This window comes from Rhinoraja longicauda, unplaced genomic scaffold, assembly GCF_053455715.1.
Source record: "Rhinoraja longicauda isolate Sanriku21f unplaced genomic scaffold, sRhiLon1.1 Scf001033, whole genome shotgun sequence".
Lineage (NCBI taxonomy): Eukaryota > Metazoa > Chordata > Chondrichthyes > Rajiformes > Arhynchobatidae > Rhinoraja > Rhinoraja longicauda.
Genome location: NW_027602249.1, coordinates 19511 through 39165, shown reverse-complemented (window position 1 = coordinate 39165; position 19655 = coordinate 19511). Strand labels below are relative to the sequence as shown.

Sequence of the window (19655 nt, the reverse complement as noted above, 5' to 3'; positions counted from 1 at the left end):
GGAGATGAGGAAGAACTTTTTCAGTCAGAGGGTGGTGAAGGTGTGGAATTCTCTGCCTCAGAAGGCAGTGGAGGCCAGTTCGTTGGATGCTTTCAAGAGAGAGCTGGATAGAGCTCTTAAGGATAGCGGAGTGAGGGGGTATGGGGAGAAGGCAGGAACGGGGTACTGATTGATAGTGATCAGCCATGATCGCATTGAATGGCGGTGCTGGCTCGAAGGGCTGAATGGCCTACTCCTGCACCTATTGTCTATTGTCTATTGTCTATTGACATGGGTCTGCCATTCCTCCTGCTCCTCTTCCTGGTGGCAGCCAGCTGTTCTGGGTGAGTACAGTCAGGATTACTGGTAAGGGGAGCTTTTTCTTTCCATTGTGTCTGGATTAATCCCATCTGTTCATGAGTGATAGCTGAATGAGGCTATTCAGCCCATCAAGCCCACTCTGCCATTCAATCATGGCTGATCAACTGCCATTCAATCATGGCTCCCTCTCAACCCCATTCTCCTGCCTTATCCTCATAAGCCTGTCACTCGTACTAATCAAGAGTCTATCTACCTCCACCTTAAAAATATTCATCGACCTGGCCTCCACAGCCTTCTATGGCAAAGAATTCCATGGATTCACCACCTTTTGAGTAAAGAAATTCCTCCTCATCTTCCTAAATGGACGTCCTTTTATTCTGAGGCTACGACCTCTGTTCCTAGACTCTCTCACTAGTGGAAACATCCTCTCCACATCTACTCTATCCAAGCCTTTCACTATTCGATGTTTCAATCAGGTCCCCCCCACATCCTTCTAAATTCCAGGGAGTGCAGGCTCAGTGCGGTCTGGGCGGTAAAACCAGCCAACACTCTCAAAGTACTCAACTTATAGATGTTAGTCTTTAAAATGTTTATTGGAAGTAAATATCAAAAACTATTATGGCATAAAATACATAATAAAATGTGCGATTAAATTTTACAAGAAAGTTAAAATGATGCAAGATAAAATGTTACAAAATACAATGCACTGACCATTCCTCTGTGCCCTAATGGGTTTGCACAGCTTTAATTCTTAACTTTAAGTCTCCAACTCAGAATGCAGCTCACCTCAATGTTTACTGATCCAGTGGTTAAATGGTACTTTATTGTCACATGTAACTAGGTACGTACACTTGAGTAAGAATCTTACTATACAAAGACACAAACATACTTAAGTACAAGAGTGTCGGAATAGTAGATTACACTGTTACAGGCATTACACAAGGCACACCACATTTCCAGCGCTATTTGTAAGATTGAAGTCCAAGGTTGTTTAAAATGTTGAGTCCGAACTTGGCCATAAAGGCCAGTTGTCCTAGTGGCGGCACTGCATTGGAGTTGCAGCGGCCGATCTGGCCAGACGATGTTATCAAAGTCCTCCACCCCTACTCCGCCACTCCGTGCTGCAGCAGGCTGGTTCTGATCCACGCACTCGGCCTCTTAGTGCGGCACCTGAGCCACTCGAGCCCCCGGCTGCTGCAGGGCCTCCAGTGGCCCACTCCACCGACACTTTGACCAGGGGACATCCACCCATAAACATGTCGTCCCTCGCCTCACACGGCCACTGCTCAGCCTTCGATCCCCAGGGTGCCACCCCGCAATCAACCTTGAGCACAGAGTGCTGCCGAAGGTGTGGGAGGAAAGACCCCAGCAGCACCGTTCTTTTACTGCAACCGCCACCATTTTGAATCTTACGCACCAATCCTGTCCTGTTTCATTGCAAGTTGCTCTGAACTTTCCCCTAACACCCTTTATATCAAACAAAAATCACAGCTGGAGAAGTGACTGATGCAACTGTGTCATGTTATAGTGTCCAAGTAAACCCCTGGAACAGAGATATGGGAAAGATGTAAAAGCAGAGGGTGAGTTGTAGTGGGTGACTTTAATTTTCCCAATATGGACTCGGTCTCCGGTGGTGCCACAAGCTTAGATGAGGCAGAATTTTTGTAGGTGCATCTAGGAGGGTTTCTTGACAATATCTAGATCCAACCAGGGAAGGGACCATACTGGACCTTGTATTGGGAAATGAGCCTGGCCAGCTGATTGGAGTTTCAATGCATGAGCATATTGGGATCAGTAAACACAACTCCATATATTTGCAGTAAGTTACGGACAAGGATAAGCCTGGACCTTCGGGGAATGTGCTACATTGAGGTGAGGCTAATGACATCAGTATTAGGCACGTGTTGGGGAGAGAGGACGGAAGGCAAGAATAGCAAGGCTCAGGATCCTTGGATGTCAAGAGATGCTGCAAGTTTAGTCAAAAAGAAAAAGGAAGTTTGAGGAAGCTGAAATTGGGCCCTTTGAGAAATGTATAGACAATAGGAGGAAAATGAAACTCCCATGGCAAGTAGGATTAAGGAGAATCCCAAGATATTTTACCCATTGTTGACAAACAAGTGGGTAACTAGATAGAGGATTGGAGCAGTCAAGGATAAATTGGAGAATTTATGCTTGGATCTGGAAATGGGCGAGGTACTAAATGAGTACTTTGCACCTGCATTCACCAAGGAGAGAATCGTGCGATCAGGGAGGGGTATATTGATATTCTAGGGACATGTGATCAAGAAGGAGGAGGTTTAATCTGCTTTAGTTCAGAGATACAGCATGGAAACAGGCTCGTTGGCTCTCCATGTCCATTCCGACCATTGATCACCCATACACACTAATTCCATGCTATCCTGCTTTCTCATGTACTTCCTACACATCAGGGGCAATTTACGGAAGCCAAATAACCTACAAACCCGCATGTCTTTGGGATGTAGGAACAGGGAGAATAGGCAAACTCAACACTGGCAGCATCCAAGGTCAGGATCAAACTTTGGTCCTGGGCACTGTGAGGCAGCAGCTCTACCAGCTGTGTCACTGTGTCGCCCTTGGGCCACTGTGGCACAGGTATTGTTTTCTAGAAGAATAATATTGTGTCCAAGAAAACTCCCGGAACAGATATATGGGAAAAGTGTAAAAGCAACAGAGGAGTTGCAGTGGGTGACTTTAATTTTTCCAATATGGACTTAACTCCCCTTGGTGCCACAAACTTAGATGGGGCAGAATTTTTGTAGGTGCATCTAGGACGGTTTTTTGACAATATCTAGATCCAACCAGGGAAGGGACCATACTGGACCCTGTATTGGGAAATGAGCCTGGCCAGCTGATTGGAGTTTCAATGCAGGAGCATATTGGGAACAGTAAACACAACTCCATATGTTTTCTGAAAGTTACGGATAAGGATAAATCTGGACCTTGGAGGAGAGTGCTAAGTTGAGAAGATGCCAATGACATCAGTATTAGGCATGAGCTGGGGAGACAGGATGAAAGGCAAGAATGGCAAGGCTCAAGAACCTTCGATGACAAGATTAGTCAAAAAGAAAAAAAGAAGCATATGTAAGGATGAGGAAATTGAAATTGGGCCCTTGAGAAATGTAGACAATAAGAAGAAAACAAAACTTCCATGGCAAGTTGGATTAAGGAGAATCCCAAGATATTTTATTCATTGTTGACAAATAAGTGGGTAACCAAGGAGGGGATAATCATATCATATCATATATATACAGCCGGAAACAGGCCTTTTCGGCCCTCCAAGTCCGTGCCGCCCAGCGATCCCCGCACATTAACATTATCCTACACCCACTAGGGACAATTTTTACATTTTACCCAGCCAATTAACCTACATACCTGTACGTCTTTGGAGTGTGGGAGGAAACCGAAGATCTCGGAGAAAACCCACGCAGGTCACGGGGAGAACGTACAAACTCCTTACAGTGCAGCACCCGTAGTCAGGATCGAACCTGAGTCTCCGGCGCTGCATTCGCTCTAAAGCAGCAACTCTACCGCTGCGCCACCGTGCCGCCACTGTGGCACAGGTATTGTTTTCTAGAAGAATAATATAGTGGATAACTCCCCAGCGCCTAATGGGATCTATCCCAGATCATTGAAAATACAAGAGTGGAGACTGCTGGGGCCTTGACAAAGATCTTTGTATACTCTTTAGCCACATGCAAGATCCCAAAGTTCTGCAGGTACCCCATTGCAATTCCTTCATTTGAGGCAGGAAATAGAGACAAAACAGGTCATTCATAGGATGGTGAGGCTGTGGTAGAAAAATTGGTGGAGAAGATTTTTAGGGATAGAATCCTAATCTATCCATAATAAGTCTTTTTAGGGATAGTCATCATGACTTTGGGAGGGGGAGATGATATCTTAAAAAATTGGTTGAGTTTTTTGAGGAGGTGACAAAGATGATTGAACGTAGGGCAATGGGTGTTGAATAAATGGATTTTAGTAAAGTTTTCAACACAGGCCTTCATGGTAGGCTGATGTAAAGGCTAAAGTACATGAGATCCACAGAGACTTGATAGATTGAATTCAAAGTTGATGTGCACAATGTGAGAGGGACCCCTCCTTCAGATGCCACTCTGATCCCTCTCATTGGCTGACAGGCCAGGAGAGGCAATTCTCAGCATCATTGGTAACAGCGGGGGCAATTAGCTTATATTGGTTTGGTCACCAGAACCTTTTCAGCCTGTTCCCTATAAACCTTGGCATTCTAGCGAAAAGGGAGAGTGTGGGAAAGGGAAAGGCAAGGGGCAAGGGGCAAGGGGCAAGGGGCAAGGGGCAAGGGGCAAGGGGCAAGGGGCAAGGGGCAAGGGGCAAGGAGCAAGGGGCAAGGGGCAAGGGGCAGGGCTCCCTGCTAGCTGTGTTCCCCTGTCACAAGTCCGAGGAAGACTGAGTTACTGGGACAAAACTGAGACTGCCAGTACCATTGTGTGGTCAAGACTGGGCTGTCAGGAAAAAATCCGAGACAGCCAGCACTTCCACTGAGACTAAGGCCAAGAGGCCGGGTCAAGCCTGAGGTGCCAGTGCCTCGTCCTGTCCTAACAAGGGATTGCGCCCATGCATATGTAAAGACTGAGCTGGTCTGGCAGCATCTCCGGAGAAACGTCTAGGTGACGTATCGGGTCGAAATCCTTCTTCGGACTGACACTCTCACTCAGCCTGAAACATCATCTATTCCTTTTCTCCAGAGATGCTGCCTAATTGGTGCAGTTATGGATAGTGAGGAGGCTTGACGAATGATTCAGCAGGATATAGAAAGGTTGAAAATATGTGCAGAGAAACGACTGATGGAGTTTAATCTGGACACACTGCAGCCATGGTGTATCACTGTGGAGGGTGTGAATAGACTGGGTGCTCATTAAATGCGTTATTCGCCTTGGTCATCTAGACATGAGTCAAGCATTCCGAGTGTCATTGGAAGTGCACACATCTAGGAATGTGGAGAGTATTCATTATTGGCTTGATATTCTTTATGGACCATGGATTGAACAATGTAAGACCTGATTTGGATTCATAATCCAAGTAGCCCCAGAAACACCTTCACATTATAAACTTGGAGAATGCAGCATTTACATTGATTCAGCCTAGATGAATGGGAGGGTGGTGAGTGGATTGGAAGCAAGTGAGGAAACGTCCAAGTTCAGAAAGTGTGGGGCTGAGGGGAATGTGGATGGTGTTTTGATCTGCTGCCTTTGGTCACTTTTCACTGCTTTTCACTGTACCTCGATACATGTGACAATAAACTAAACTGAACCGAGCTCTGTCTACCTAGATGACTGGATTGGTGTACTCAGATGGAATGTAAACATTTCATGACCCCTGCTGCCACTTTGACTCTGCTCCCACCTAGACCACTCTGACTCTTTCCCTCCCTTTGACATCTCTACCCCCATCTCTGGAGTTACCAGGTGAGTGTGTGTTTTGGTGGTTTATATGCAGTAGGTGAACGGGGGCTGTACCGCCAATTACTATTTGCTCTATCAGCACTTCCTCGTGTGGCCAGTTCACAGATCCGTTAATGAAAACACTTTTGTTTTATAGCAAATCTAACTTGGGAGATCCTACCGATAATGTTCTGGCACTTAGGTGGCCACCAAACGCCTGTAAGGTAAATAGAATTATTTGTGTGCCAGTCTGAGTGCTTTGATTGTGAGAGCATGCAAATAGTGTCATTATCACAGAAGCTGCTTTGGAGATCATATTGCCATATTAATAATTAGAATCTGGATGGCATGACTGGTAGGTTTATGGATGTACCTGCTCCCAGTCAACTTTTGCCAGGTCCTGTTACATGACATTCATATCATCCTTCCCCACTTCAGATCCTTAATTTCTAATCCTTGTATCTTTCCTTATCTACCTTGAAACGCACGTTTGGAACAATAAGGTTGAGAGAAGATTGGTGGTATAGTGGACAATGAAGAGGCTTGTCTCAGGTTACAACCGATTTGGATGAGAGTGTACAAGGCTTGATTAGTAAGTTTGTAGATGACAATAAAGTAGGTGGTATCGTAGATTGCAAAGAGGGTTATCAAAAATTACAGCAGGGTCTTGATCTGCTGGGCAAGTGGGCCGAGGAGAGGCAAATGGAGTTTTATGCAGATAAGTGCAAGATGTTAAATTTTGTAAAGTCAAACCAAGGTAGAACCTTCGCAGTGAATGGGAGGGGCCTGTGGAGTGTTGTAGAGCAGAGGGATCGGGCGGTGGTGCAGGAGCAGATTTGCTGCCTTACAGCGCCAGAGACCCAGGTTTGATCCTGACTACGTACTTGTCAGTACAGTGTTTGTAAGTTCTCCCCGTGACCTGTGTGGGTTTTCTCTAGGATCTCCGGTTTCCTTCCACACCCCAAAGACATACAGGTTTGTTGGATAATTGGCGGGGTATAATTGTAATTTGTCCCTAGTGTGTGTAGATTAGTGTTAATGTGTAGGGATTTCTCATCTGTGCACTCAGTGGGCCGATGGGACTGTTTCCACGTTGTATCTCTAAACTAAACTAAAAACTAAGCAGTGAAAGTGCTAGTGTAAAGTGTAGTTCCCTGAAAGTGGCATCACGGGTGGTTTGGGTATTAAAGAGGAGTTTTAGTGTATTGGCTTTCATCAGTCATAGGGAATGGATACGGTGAATGTACAGTTTTTTACCCAGGATAAGAACCTGAGAGCATAGGCCTAAGGTGAGAGGGGAAAGAATTAATAAGAATTTCTTCACACAAAGGGTGGTAGGTATGGAAAATGAACTGCCAGAGAAGATCGTTGAGGCACGTACAATAACAGCATTTAAAAGACATTTGGGCAGGCACATGGACAGGAAAGGTTTAGTGGGATATGGGCCATACCTAAGGAAATGGGACTAACTTAGGTGAGGCACCTTGGTCAGCATGGACGAGTTTGATCAATGGGGCTGTTTCCATGATAACTCTTTACGACCGAGCACACACTTTATGCAGGTATGCCAAATAAGACAATCCACTGTTCGTTGTTACCAATGGAGTGTGTCGATGTTGAAAGGCTACAAGAATACTGTACGAGCATCTCTAAAACTTGTTCTGTCACCACCTGATCGTTTGCCCTCAGTCAGCGATCCACAAAACAGCTGCATTCTGACATCAGACTCTCTTGTGACATGTCCTGCTCCTCTGATCTGTGATTCCTTCAGTAACGTGTACATGTTTTTAGTTTCAGAGATATAGAGTGGAATAGGCCCATTGAGTCCGTGCTGAACAGCAATCACCAGTACACTAGTTCTATCCTACACACTAGGGACAATTAACCTACAAACCCACACGTCTTTGGGATGTGGGAGGAAACCAGAGCATCCAGAGGAAACACACGCAGTCACAGCAAGAACGTGCAAACTCCATATAGACAGCACCCGTAGTCAGGATCAAACCCGGGTCTCTGGCATTGGGAGGCAGCAGCTGTACTACTGCGCCAATGTGCCACCCATGGTGAGGAGGTTTATTTGGGACAGAATGTGTCTATCTGGATTTCTGTCTGAAGAGTGATTGGTTACATGGTGATATTGATCTAATAAGATGGGCAGAGCAATGTCAGGTGGAAGTGAGACCATATACATCAAAGGTCTAATAAGGGTAGAACAAGAGGAAAGGTTATGGAGGTTAGGCCAGTGGTCTGCTCTTCCTGTGGGAGTTTGGGAACATTTCTGGTGTGTCTGACTACACCTGCAGGAGGCTGTGTCCAGCTGCAGCTTCCCACTGTGTAGTGCCGTGGAGAATTTGATTTACGGAGAACTTTGTTGACTGAATTTAGCAATTAGTCACACTGCAGGTAGAGAAAGGAAGGAGGTGGATGACCAGGAGGAGCAGTAAGTGCAGGCAGGTCGTGCAGGAGTGAGTGCCCTGTGGTCATTCCCCTCGCAGACAGAGTAGGTCTCTCAGAGGAAAGTTGCAGCAGTAGCCAAGGTGTGGCACCACAGTTGGCTGTGATGCACAGCAGGGCAAGGAAACATCTCAGTGAGCTGTGGTGTGGGGAAGAGATGGACTTCCCCTTGGCTCAGAGCGAGATCCCAGGATGGTTTGTTGCCTCTCTCGTGTCAAGGACAGAGATGTCTTGGATTGGATCCGGGACATTGTGAAAGGGGAGAGAAAACAGCTGAGATTGTTGTACACAATGGTACTGACAACCTAGGCAGAACGAGAGGTGAGATCCGACAGGGTGAACTTAGAGAGTTTGATAGAAGTTTACAAAGCAGAACTTCCAGAGTGTAATCTCAAAATTCCTCTCAGTGCCATATGCCAACGATGGTAACAATAGAATAGATGAACGCATGGCTGAAGAACTGGTGCAGAAGACAGGCCTTTAGCTGATGAGATCACTGGGATAACTTCTGGGCAGGTGTGACCTGTACAAGAGGGACAGGGTGCATCAAAACTGGAAAAGGACTAACATCCTCTCAGGGAGGTTTGAGGAATGGGTAGTAACGGCTTTTGATACCTTCATTAATCAGGGTGTTGAGTAAAGAAGTTGCAATATTGTGTTACAGTTGCACAAGACTTTGAGGCTGCATTTGGAGTATTGTGTTCAGTTTTGGTCACTCTGCAATAGGAAGGATGTCATTAAGCTTAAAAGCACAGAGAAGCTGAAGAGGATGTTGCCAGGACTTGTGAGCCTGTGCTACAGAGAGAGGTTGTGTAGGCGAGAACGTTATTCTTTGGAGTGCAGGAAGATGAGCAATGATCTTATAAAGGAGTATAAGGTCTTGAGGGGAATAGATAGGGTATTTTACCGAACGCGGGGGAATCATGAACAAGAAGACTTAGGTTAAAGGTGAGTGGGGCAAGATTTGATTGGAACCTGAGGGTCAATTTCTTCACACAGAAGGTGGTGGCAACATAGATTACAGCCACCTGCTCCATGACCCTTGCATCCTTTAACAACCTGGGATTATCCCTTCCGGTGCAAGTGACTTGTTAGTGTTACCTCCTCCTCCTCATCAGTTACCCCCACCCCCTCTCCCAGATCTGCATCACTCCGCTTCTGGCAGCTCCCATTTCCTGATAACGGGTGATACAATGCCCTCAGCCATGTTCCAGCTGTGCCTCTACCTTGATGCAGATCACTCCGTTATACCCTGATCTCCACACTCCGCTCATCCCATTTACAGGCCTTTGGAAGGCTCTTTGTTCCACTTTCCCTTGAAAAGCCTCTCTCCTTTTGTACTCACTGCCTCTCCCAACTCACCACATTCAGGTGGGTTTCCATTGAAGTCTCACCTTCCTCATGCTCACTCCTTCCTTCACTCCCTCCTGGGTGATCCAGGGAGCACCTGAGTTCCTTTACTTTTCCCTGGTGTGGGAATACTCCTCGTCTGTACATAAAACATTCCCCATTCTTCAGTGACAGTGCCAGCTGCCACAATATCAACACTTGTGATACATGAGGACTGGGGAGAGCAGTCCATATCGCGATTTACTAACACAAAGCACATTATCTATGCTTGCGTAAGGAAACAAGAGTTGAAAAGTATTCTGTCCATTTATTTTTTTCTCCAAATAAAATTTGGCAATCTCTAATTTTTTTTGGTATCCCAGATCTTTGAAACTTGTGATTTTTTGTCCACTGAAGAAATGGCAGGCAGGTTGGTGCAGTGTATTTCCTGCAGGTTATGGGTGGTCAAGGATGCCTATGGAGCTTCTGGAGACTACACCTGCAGGAATTGTGTCCAGGTGCAGCTCCTGAGTGAACGTGTTGGGGAACTGGGGAAGCAGCTGGATGACCTTAGGGCCATCCTGGAAAATGAGAGTTTCCTGGACAAGTGAAGTTGTTAAGCCAGTGATTCAGGAGGAGAGCAGGTGGGTGACTGGGAGAAAAGGGAGTAAACGTGGAGAGCAGGCGACCCCGGTGGCTGTGCCGAATGAAAACAGGTATGCCCCCTTAGGAGTTGTCGGAGCAGAAGACGCTTCCAGTCCAAGCGGTGAACAGGTCGGTGGCTCCAATCCTGGCAAGGAGACTCGACTGGGGAGACCGACGTCAGGCAGAGCCATAGTAGTGGGTGACTCCATTGTCCGAAGTGTGGGCAGGAGATTCTGTAGCGGCAGGCGGGACTTCAGGATGGTCTGTTACCTCCCTGGTGCCAGGGTTAAATATGTCACAGACCGACTTCAGAACATCCTCAAGAGGAAGGGTGAACAGCCAGAAGTGGTTGTGCACGTGGGCATGAACGACGTCGGGAAGAAGAGGAAGTTTTGCAAAGTGAATTCCAGCCCAAGCGAGTTTGTGCATGGCCTTAAGGACATCCCCTCTCTTCAGTCTATAGTAGTTGGCATCCGTCCATCGGCGAGAGGCGACGGTGAAGCTTTGATGCTGTCTTGTTTGGAGAAGGGAATGTTTAATCGATAGTCTATAATACCATTTTCCTCTGCCTCCCATCTCCTGTTTTCCATCCTTACCTTTTCTGACCACCATATCTTTGAATATTAAGAGGTCTGTTCTGCCGAGAATGAGCCATGTGATCAGCAGCATATCATAATCACACATGGCTCTTTGTACCTGCAGCTCACCAATCTTACTCATCACATTCTGTGTATATTGTGGACACCAGATTGTGTCTCTCAATTTGCTCCTATCCAACAATTCCTTCTCTGTCATCATCCAACACTCACACCCTCTGTTCACCTTATTTATTTTTGCTGTTATTGCCTGGTATGCCCATACCCTGCTGATCTTGATTCAACTGTCATGACTTGGGCATTGTCCCAATCCTATTAACTTGTGACCCGTCCATTTCATACAGGTTTCATCTGCCTCTGAATCTGAATGTACCTGCATGCATCATGGATATTACCAGTCTATCGCCACCTTCTCTTCATATTCTGTTCTCCCTGAAGCCTGGCCGTGCCAGCAGCCCAGAGATTGCCACCTGTCCACCTCTGGCAACATTGACAGACTTCCATTGCTGCCTTCTCCACATTGGTACCAATGTGTACCACTTGTTCTGGGTCCCACTTTCCTCTGCACCCTCTCACTCATATCCTGAGAAGCAGAGAAACATCCACCTGGAGAGAAGCAACCAATCCCACTTTGACCCATCCACCTGTCTCTTCCACCCCTCCCTTTGTTCACTCACCCCTCTGTCCTTTTGCCAAACCCTCCCATTGCCTGCCCACTCTCTGCCTGACAATGACCCCAATGATCTATCTTTTTTTTAACCTTTTTCATCCATTTTGTTTCAGTGATGGGTTTTCTTTGTTCTTTCTCCAGGTGAATCACTGGACCGGCAAAGGATGTGAATTTGAATGGTGGACCATCCATGGCTGGTGGTAAGTCTCGTTACTCAGATGGGTTCTAGTGAGAGATGGGAGTTGTCAGGGAGAGCTGACAGGGGGGTCTCCAGTGGTAGTGTCGGGCTGTGGTGCTGGTCTGTGGTCTCCACTGAGCCCAGGAACTGGACACCAGCACCAGAACAACAGCTGGTTCTGCAGCTGCACGGCTGCATTCTGAGCAAAGGTCTTCAGCTCCACCTCAAATGGCCGCCCCTGAATCTGACACAACCCTGTCAGTCCCCCTCACAATTTAGACAATTCATGAAGATCACCTCTCATTCCAAAATCTCCAGTGAGCTTCGGCCCAACCTGCTCAATCTCTCATACAGCACCCCATCCCAGGACTCAACCTTTCACCATTCACCCAACTGCTTCCATGGCAGCTATACCTCTCTTTAAATAAAGGGACCAAGAATCTGTTGTGATGTCACTAAAGGTCTGCAGAGACAAAGCCAGACCTCTGTTGGAATAATATATTCAAGACGTGAGTGACAATTAACTTCTTTGTTCACAATAACGTGTCAAGCCAGAGACTGCTCTGCTGACTCAGAGCATGCGACCTTTTAATATCATATTTAATAGCAAGAATTGTGGAGTGGGTCACGTATATTTGTTAACATGGTTAACTATTGTGATCCAGAATTCTCTTCTTTCCCTTATCAGCCTTAACATTAAAGATCAAAAGTACAAGGTCAGACATGTTCAACCTATGAGACACTTCACTAAAATAAAGTTCTATTTCCACGGTACGAAGTGCTCATAAGACAGAGAGCAGTTCAGTTCTTCCCACAATTCCCACACCTCCTCACTATTACACTTCACACCCGGCAAACCCGGGACGGGGTATATTTGCTGTCATTGCTCCAAGCTGCAGTGTGGGAGCACCGATTCTGCAACGCTGGAGTTACCACGGAGCCCCTGGTCTCTGGCACTGAGACAGAACAGGAAGTGTTGTCCCTGTGAAGAAGTTGTCAGCAAAGTGCAGGAACTCTTCAGCTTGGAGGTAGTAACTCATCCCATCCATTTATCTTCCAGGCCCCCCCAGGGTGGCAATGTGAATAGGGATCCGTATAACTACAACAAAATAAAGGTCAGTAGTACTTACGGTTCAAGACCATCGTGGGTTTTGGGTCTGGGGTGGCACGCTGGCACACAGGCCTTTGGTCAATTTCTCTAGAGGGTGGGTGGGCTTTTCAAAACACACAGCAGCAGGAAGTGTCCTCAGGTCTGTTCTCTGGGCATTTTACATTGGCCTCAGCTGCAGTATTTGAGATTGTGTACAGAAACACACAAACCCATTGAAAACCTTCAGTTTGTAACCCACTCCTAGTATCTGTTATTCAACATGTAAATGACTTCCTACAGACAATGAATGACATCCCACTCTGTAACTCTGGTATCTGTTATTTCCACACATAAACTATCTGAACTCCTGCCATAGATCCAAGCATGTTACTCCCCCACAGATATCTGATATTAGAATCATGCAGCATGCAAAGGGACCTGTCAGCTTATCCATGCCAATCAAGATGTCTACCAAAGCTAGTGAGCTTTGCCTGTTTGGCTCATATCTCTCTAAACCCTTCCTATGCATAAACCTGTACAAATGTCTTTTAAACGTTATAATTCTACCCATCTCTACCAATTTCTGTGGCAGCTTCTTCCTTATACCCAGCACCCTATGTGGGAATAAGTCTCTCCCCTCTCACATTAAAGCTGCGCCCTCTAGTTTTAGACTCCCCTATGCTGGAGTATAGGCTGTGACCATGCGCCTTCTCTATGCTTCCCATGATTTCATAAACCTCCATAAGATCACCCCTCGGCCTCCTTCACTCCAGGGAAAACAGTCCCTGTCTGTTCAGTCTGATCAATCTGAAGAAGGTTCCCAACCCAAAAGGTTTCCTGTCCATTCCCTCTGCAGATGCTGCCTGAATCCAGCATCTTACTCCAGCATTGTTTTTGCTAAAGATTCCAGCGCCTGCAGTTTCTTGTGTCCACAGCTGATCTAATGTCACCTAATAACTCAAGCCTTCCAATCTTGTAGTATTTCACCTGTGAATATTAGGTGTAGCGGGACAGGAGGCATCTCTGGAGAGAAGGACTGGGTGACATTTCAGATCGAGACCCTTCAGTCTGAAGAAGTCTTATCCGAAATGTTATCCATTCCTTTTCTCCAGAGATGCTGCCTGTCCCACTGAGTTACTCCAGCATTTTGTGTCTACCGTCGATTTAAACCAGCATCTGCAGTTTTTTCCTACACAATATTAGGTCTAGGTTCGGCTTAAGTTTATTGTTGTCACATGTTCCGAGATACAGTGAAAAGCTTTCTTTTGCATGCTTTCCAATCAGATCAGAAAATACTATACATAAATACAATCAAGCCAAACTCGAATGCAATAGATAGAACAAAAGGGAAGATACAGAGTGCTGGAGTAACTAAGAATATGTTTCTCAGCTTTGTAGTGCATTAGTTCCAGAAACAAAGTCCAATGTCTGCAATGCAGTAGAGGTGAATTGGTTTAGTCCCCTAGTTAATGGAAGGACCGTTCAGAAGCTTGATAACAGAGGGGAAGAAGCTGTTCTGGAGTCTAGTGTTGCACGCTTTCAAGCTTCTGTACCTTCTGCTGGAAGGGAACAGGGAGAAGGATGACCAGGGTCTGACAAGTCAGTGATTGTGTTGGTTGGGTCACTGGTTGGGTCTAAGTCTGGTCTGTGTTAAACAAAGAAACAAAGTGCTGGAGTAACTCAGTGGGTCTGGCAACATCTCTGAGGAATGTGGATTGGAGACGTTTCATGTCAGGATACTTCTTCAGACTGATTGTAAGGGGTGGGGGAAAAGAAAGCTGGAAGAGAGGAGGGGGATTACAAATTGTGAAGCCATAGGAAGAGATGTAAGAGGAGGGGGAAGGGAGAAATAGGCGTGAGCCAGGTAAGGCGGGGGGGGGGGGGGGGAGGGGGGGTTGTTAGAGGTCACCTAAAATTGGAGGATTCCATATTCATACTCTTGGGTTGTAAGCTTGGTAAATGTTAAAAACCCCATCTCTAGTGTGTGTAGGATAGTGCAAGGGTCGCTGGTTGGCGAGGACTTGGGCCAAAGGGCCTGTTTCCGCACTAAATGTTAATCGGAATCCTATGTTTAAAAAGCTTTGAGACAAATGCTTAAATAGGACTTGGCAGAGAGGGATACTGTCTTAATGTGGGCAAATGGGATTAGTGTAGTTGGGTAAATTGCATGAACCCAGTATGCCAAAGAGCTCAATTCGATGCTTATAGAGTTGTAGAGTAATGCAGCACAGAAACGTTTCCTTCAGGTAACCTTGTCTATGCTGACCATGATCCTCATCTGCATGACCCCATTTGACCACATTGGGATCTCATCTCTCTATTCCTTTCCTACCCATGTATCTGGACATTCCTACCCTGGGGAAAGGACTCCAACTATCTATGCTGTCAATGCCCCTCATGATCTTATTATCCTTTATCAACCTCCTTTTCAGCCAACATCCTGGTGAATTGTTTTTGTCCAACTCCGTGAAGAGTTGGTGCAGGGGGCAGGGATTCGGATTTCAGGATCTTTGGGATCTTTTCCGGGGCAGGGGTGACCTGAATAAAAGGGACGGGTTGCACCTAAACTGGAGGGGAACAACATCCTAGCGGGAAGGTTTGCTAATGCTACATGGGAGGGTTTAAACTAGATTGGCAGTGGGGTGGGATCTCGTGCAGGACAGAGGCACAGGAGAGGTTAGAATGGAGGGTGGTGTAGGAAAGGTTGATGGACAGAAGAGGGAAAAACCCGGAGAGCGAGGAAGGATTGATGGTTTAAACTGCATGTATTTTAATGCAAGGGCTTGATGGGTAAGGCATATGAGCTTAGGACGTGGTTAGGTTCGCACGACTGGGCCGTTATAGCCATGACTGAAACCTGGATAAGGGAGGGGCAGGACTGGCAGCTCAATGATCCGGGGTACAGGAGCTTCAGGAGAGACATGGGTGAGGAAAAAAGCAGAGGGGGAGTTGCATTGTTTATTAAGGAGGATGGCACGGCTAGGTTCAGAGGTTAAGTTCAGAGGTAACATTACGGACAGTTCGTCTAGTGAAGCTATGTAGGTGGAGCTGAGGAACAAGAAAGGGATGATCAGGAAAGGGGTGTACTACAAATGCCCAAATAGTCAACGGGAATTAGAAGAGCAAATGTGCCAGGAGATTGCAGACAGCTGCAGGTCAAATAAGGTTGTTGTAGTAGGGGATTTTAACTTTCCTAATATAGACTGGGAAAATCATAGCATGAAGGGTTCAGATGAGGTTTAAGAAAGCTATGGACCGGGATGGAGAGGGACCATGTGTTAGACAATAGACAATAGACAATAGGTGCAGGAGTAGGCCATTCAGCCCTTCGAGCCAGCACCGCCATTCAATGTGATCATGGCTGATCACTCCCAATCAGTACCCCGTTCCTGCCTTCTCCCCATACCCCCTCACTCCGCTATCCTTAAAAGCTCTATCCAGCTCTCTCTTGAAAGCATCCAACGAACTGGCCTCCACTGCCCTCTGAGGCAGAGAATACCATACCTTCACCACTCTCTGACTGAAAAAGTTCTTCCTCATCTCCGTTCTAAATGGCCTACCCCTTATTCTTAAACTGTGGCCCCTTGTTCTGGACTCCCCCAACATTGGGAACATGTTTCCTGCCTCTAATGTGTCCAATCCCCTAATTATCTTATACGTTTCAATAAGATCCCCCCTCATCCATCTAAATTCCAGTGTATACAAGTCTAATTGCTCCAGCCTTTCAACATACGACAGTCCCGCCATTCCGGGAATTAACCTAGTGAACCTACGCTGCACGCCCTCAATAGCAAGAGTATCCTTCCTCAAATTTGGAGACCAAAACTGCACACAGTACTCCAGGTGCAGTCTCACCAGGGCCCGGTACAACTGTAGAAGGACCTCTTTGCTCCTATACTCAACTCCTCTTGTTACGAAGGCCAACATTCCATTGGTTTTCTTCACTGCCTGCTGTACCTGCATGCTGCCTTTCAGTGACTGATGCACTAGGACACCCAGATCTCGTTGAACATCCCCTCTTCCTAACTTGCTCAACTGGGGTAAGGCCAACTTTGAGGGTATGAGAGAACCTTCAAGTTGACTGGAGCAGGTTATTTGATGGGGAAAGGAACATCGGCCAAGTGGGATGTTTTTAAAAGTGTACTAAAGAGAGCTCAGGATGTGTACGTCCCCGTTAGAGTGAAAGGCATAGCAGGCAAACAAGGCAGCTTGGCTGATGAGGGAAATTGAGATGTTAGTCAAAAACAAGAAGGATACATGGGACAGGTATAGGCAGCTGGGATCAAGTGCACCCCTGGAGGAGTTTTGGGAACTAAGGAGCAACTAAAAAAAGGAGAACAGAAAGGCTAAAAAGAGGCCAGGAGATAGCTCTGGCGGGTAGCCTCAAGAACAATTCCAAAAGATTTTATAAATAATTAAGGGAGAAAGGGTAACTAGAGAGAGAGTGGGACATCTCAGGAATAAAAACTGTCACCTCTGTGTGGAGCCACAGGAGATGGGCAAGGTCCTCAAATGAGTATTTCTCCTTTGTATTTACCGAGGAGAAAGACAGTAGGGCAGAGGAAATTGGAGCATTCACTGGAAGTGTCATGAGAGTCATTGTTACCGTCAAGGAAGTACTGAAGGTACTGTCGTGTATGAAGGTAGACAAATCTCCGGGGCCTGATCAGATATATCCGACGACATTCCGGGAAACTAGAGAGGAAATTGCGGGAGCCCTGGTTGAAATTTATGAGTCATCCTTAAATACAGGAGAGGTGCCAGATTGGAGGGTGGCAAATGCTGTGCCTCTTTTCAAGAAAGGCTGCAGGGAAAATGCTGGGAACTATAGGCCGGTGAGCTTAACATCTGTAGTTGGTAAGTTACTGGAGAGTATTCGGAGGGATAGAATATACAGGCATTTGGATGGGCAAGGGCTAATTAGGGATAGTCAGCATGGTTTTGTACGTGGGGAGGTCATGTCTCAGAATTCTGATTGATTTTTTTGAAGACGTGAGCAAAAATGTTGATGAGGGCAGAGCTGTAGAAGTTGTGTTAATGGACTTCAGTACGGTGTTCGACAAGGTTCCACATGGTAGGCTGCTCTGGAAGATTAGATCTCATGGGATCCAAGGAGAGATAGCTGAAAGGATAGCTAATTGGCTCCATGGAAGGAGGCAGAGGGTGATGGTGGAAGGTGGCTTCTCAGAATGGAGGCCTGTGACTAGTGGTGTGCCTCAGGGTTTGGTGCTGGGCCCATTACTGTTTCCCATCTACATCAATGGATGAGAACATACAGGGCAAGATTATCAAATTTGCTGATGACACCAAAGTTAGTGGTTTTGCAGATAGTGAAGATGGTTGTGAACAATTGCAGCAGGATCTGGATCGATTGGCAAGGTGGGCGGAGGAATGGTTGATGGAATTTAATGCAGAGAAGTGTGAGGTGTTGTATTTTGGGACGTCGAACAAGGGTAGAACCTACACAGTAAAATGGTAGGCCTCTGTGTAGTGTTGCAGAGCAGAGGGATCTAGGAGTACAAGTGCATGGTTCCTTGAAGGTCACGTCGCAGGTAGATAAGGTAATCAAAAAGGCTTTTGGCACTTTGGCCTTCATCAGTCAGAGTATTGAGTATAGAAGTTGGAAGGTCATGTTACAGTTTTATAAGACGTTGGTGAGACCGCATTTAGAATATTGTGTTCAGTTCTGGTCACCATGTTATAGGAAAGATATTGTCAAGCTTGAAAGGGTTTAGAAAAGATTTACAAGGATGTTGCCACGACTAGAGGGTGTGAGCTATAGGGAGAGGTTGACTAGGCTGGGTCTCTATTTCATGGAGCGTAGGAGGATGAGGGGAGATCTTATAGAGGTGTATAAAATCATGAGAGGAATAGATCGGGTAGATGCACAGAGTCCTTTACCCAGAGTAGGGGATTCAAGGACCAGAGGACATAGGTTCAAGGTGAAGGGGAAAAGATTTAATCGGAATCCGAGTGGTAACTTTTTCACACAGAGGGTAGTGGGTGTATGGAACAAGCTGCCAGAGGAGGTAGTTGAGGCTGGGACTATCCCATCGTTTAAGAAACAGTTGGACAAGTACATGGATAGGGCAGGTTTGGAGTATTATGGACCAAGCAAGTGGGACTAGGGTAGCTGGGCCACTGTTGGCCGGTATGGGCGAGTTTGGCCGAAGAGCCTGTTTCCACACTGTACCACTCTATGACTCTATAACTATAAATCTACGACTCAATATTCAAGTCTACACATAACTTTTGGGTTTCTGTTAGATTATGTGGAAATCCTCACTTGGATTCCAACCTGTAATTCCTGAGTATCTGTTTATTTACAAACCCCCAAATCCCTGGATTAGATCCCACCCTATTCCCAGATACCTGCATCTGTTTTCATATAGCTGTTCAACTTGATTGCAATCCAGCTGCTATCGCTGTGTAGGGTATGTGATGTTCTCTTTCTTGTATTTTCAGTTTTTATTTCACTCTTGTCCTGACACAAAATGTTAATTTGTTTATTTTCAGTCTTTACAGCCTGATTTGGACAAGGTTTGGCCCGAACTGTCTGGCAAAGACACTCTTTGGTAATGGTTTGTACCTAAGGTGGATAAATCCCCAGGGGTTGACCAAATGTATACTTGCACTTTGTGAAAAGCTAGGGTAGAAATTGTGGAGCCCTTGCACAGATATTACCATCATCTTTAGGCACAGGTGAAGTTCCAGTAGACTGGAGGGTGGCTAATGTACAGTTATTTAAGGGCACCAAGGACAAGCCAGGGCACCACTGGTGAGTGAGCCTGCATCAGTAGTGGGTACGTAACTGCAGGTGATTCTGAGGGACATCATTTACCAGCAGTTGATAGATAAAGACTGATCAGGGATAATCATAGGGAATCATATCTCACAAAGCAGACAGTTTTTTAAAGAGGTGACCAAGAGGATTGATTGAGGTTAAAGATCGTTG

At 46.2% G+C, this 19655-nt stretch overlaps 1 protein-coding gene across 1 annotated transcript in view; it reads left to right on the top strand.

Annotated features, from left to right (window-relative positions):
• Positions 1-270: 270 nt before the first annotated feature.
• The window catches only part of LOC144591447 (ribonuclease T2-like), a 34610-nt gene continuing 15225 nt past the window's right edge, over positions 271-19655 (top strand). Inside the window, exons 1-5 of the mRNA XM_078395617.1 lie at positions 271-323; positions 5896-5962; positions 11574-11632; positions 12671-12725; positions 19217-19275. Coding sequence (XP_078251743.1) covers positions 271-323; positions 5896-5962; positions 11574-11632; positions 12671-12725; positions 19217-19275 — 293 coding nt within the window. The remainder of the gene's footprint in view (positions 324-5895; positions 5963-11573; positions 11633-12670; positions 12726-19216; positions 19276-19655) is intronic.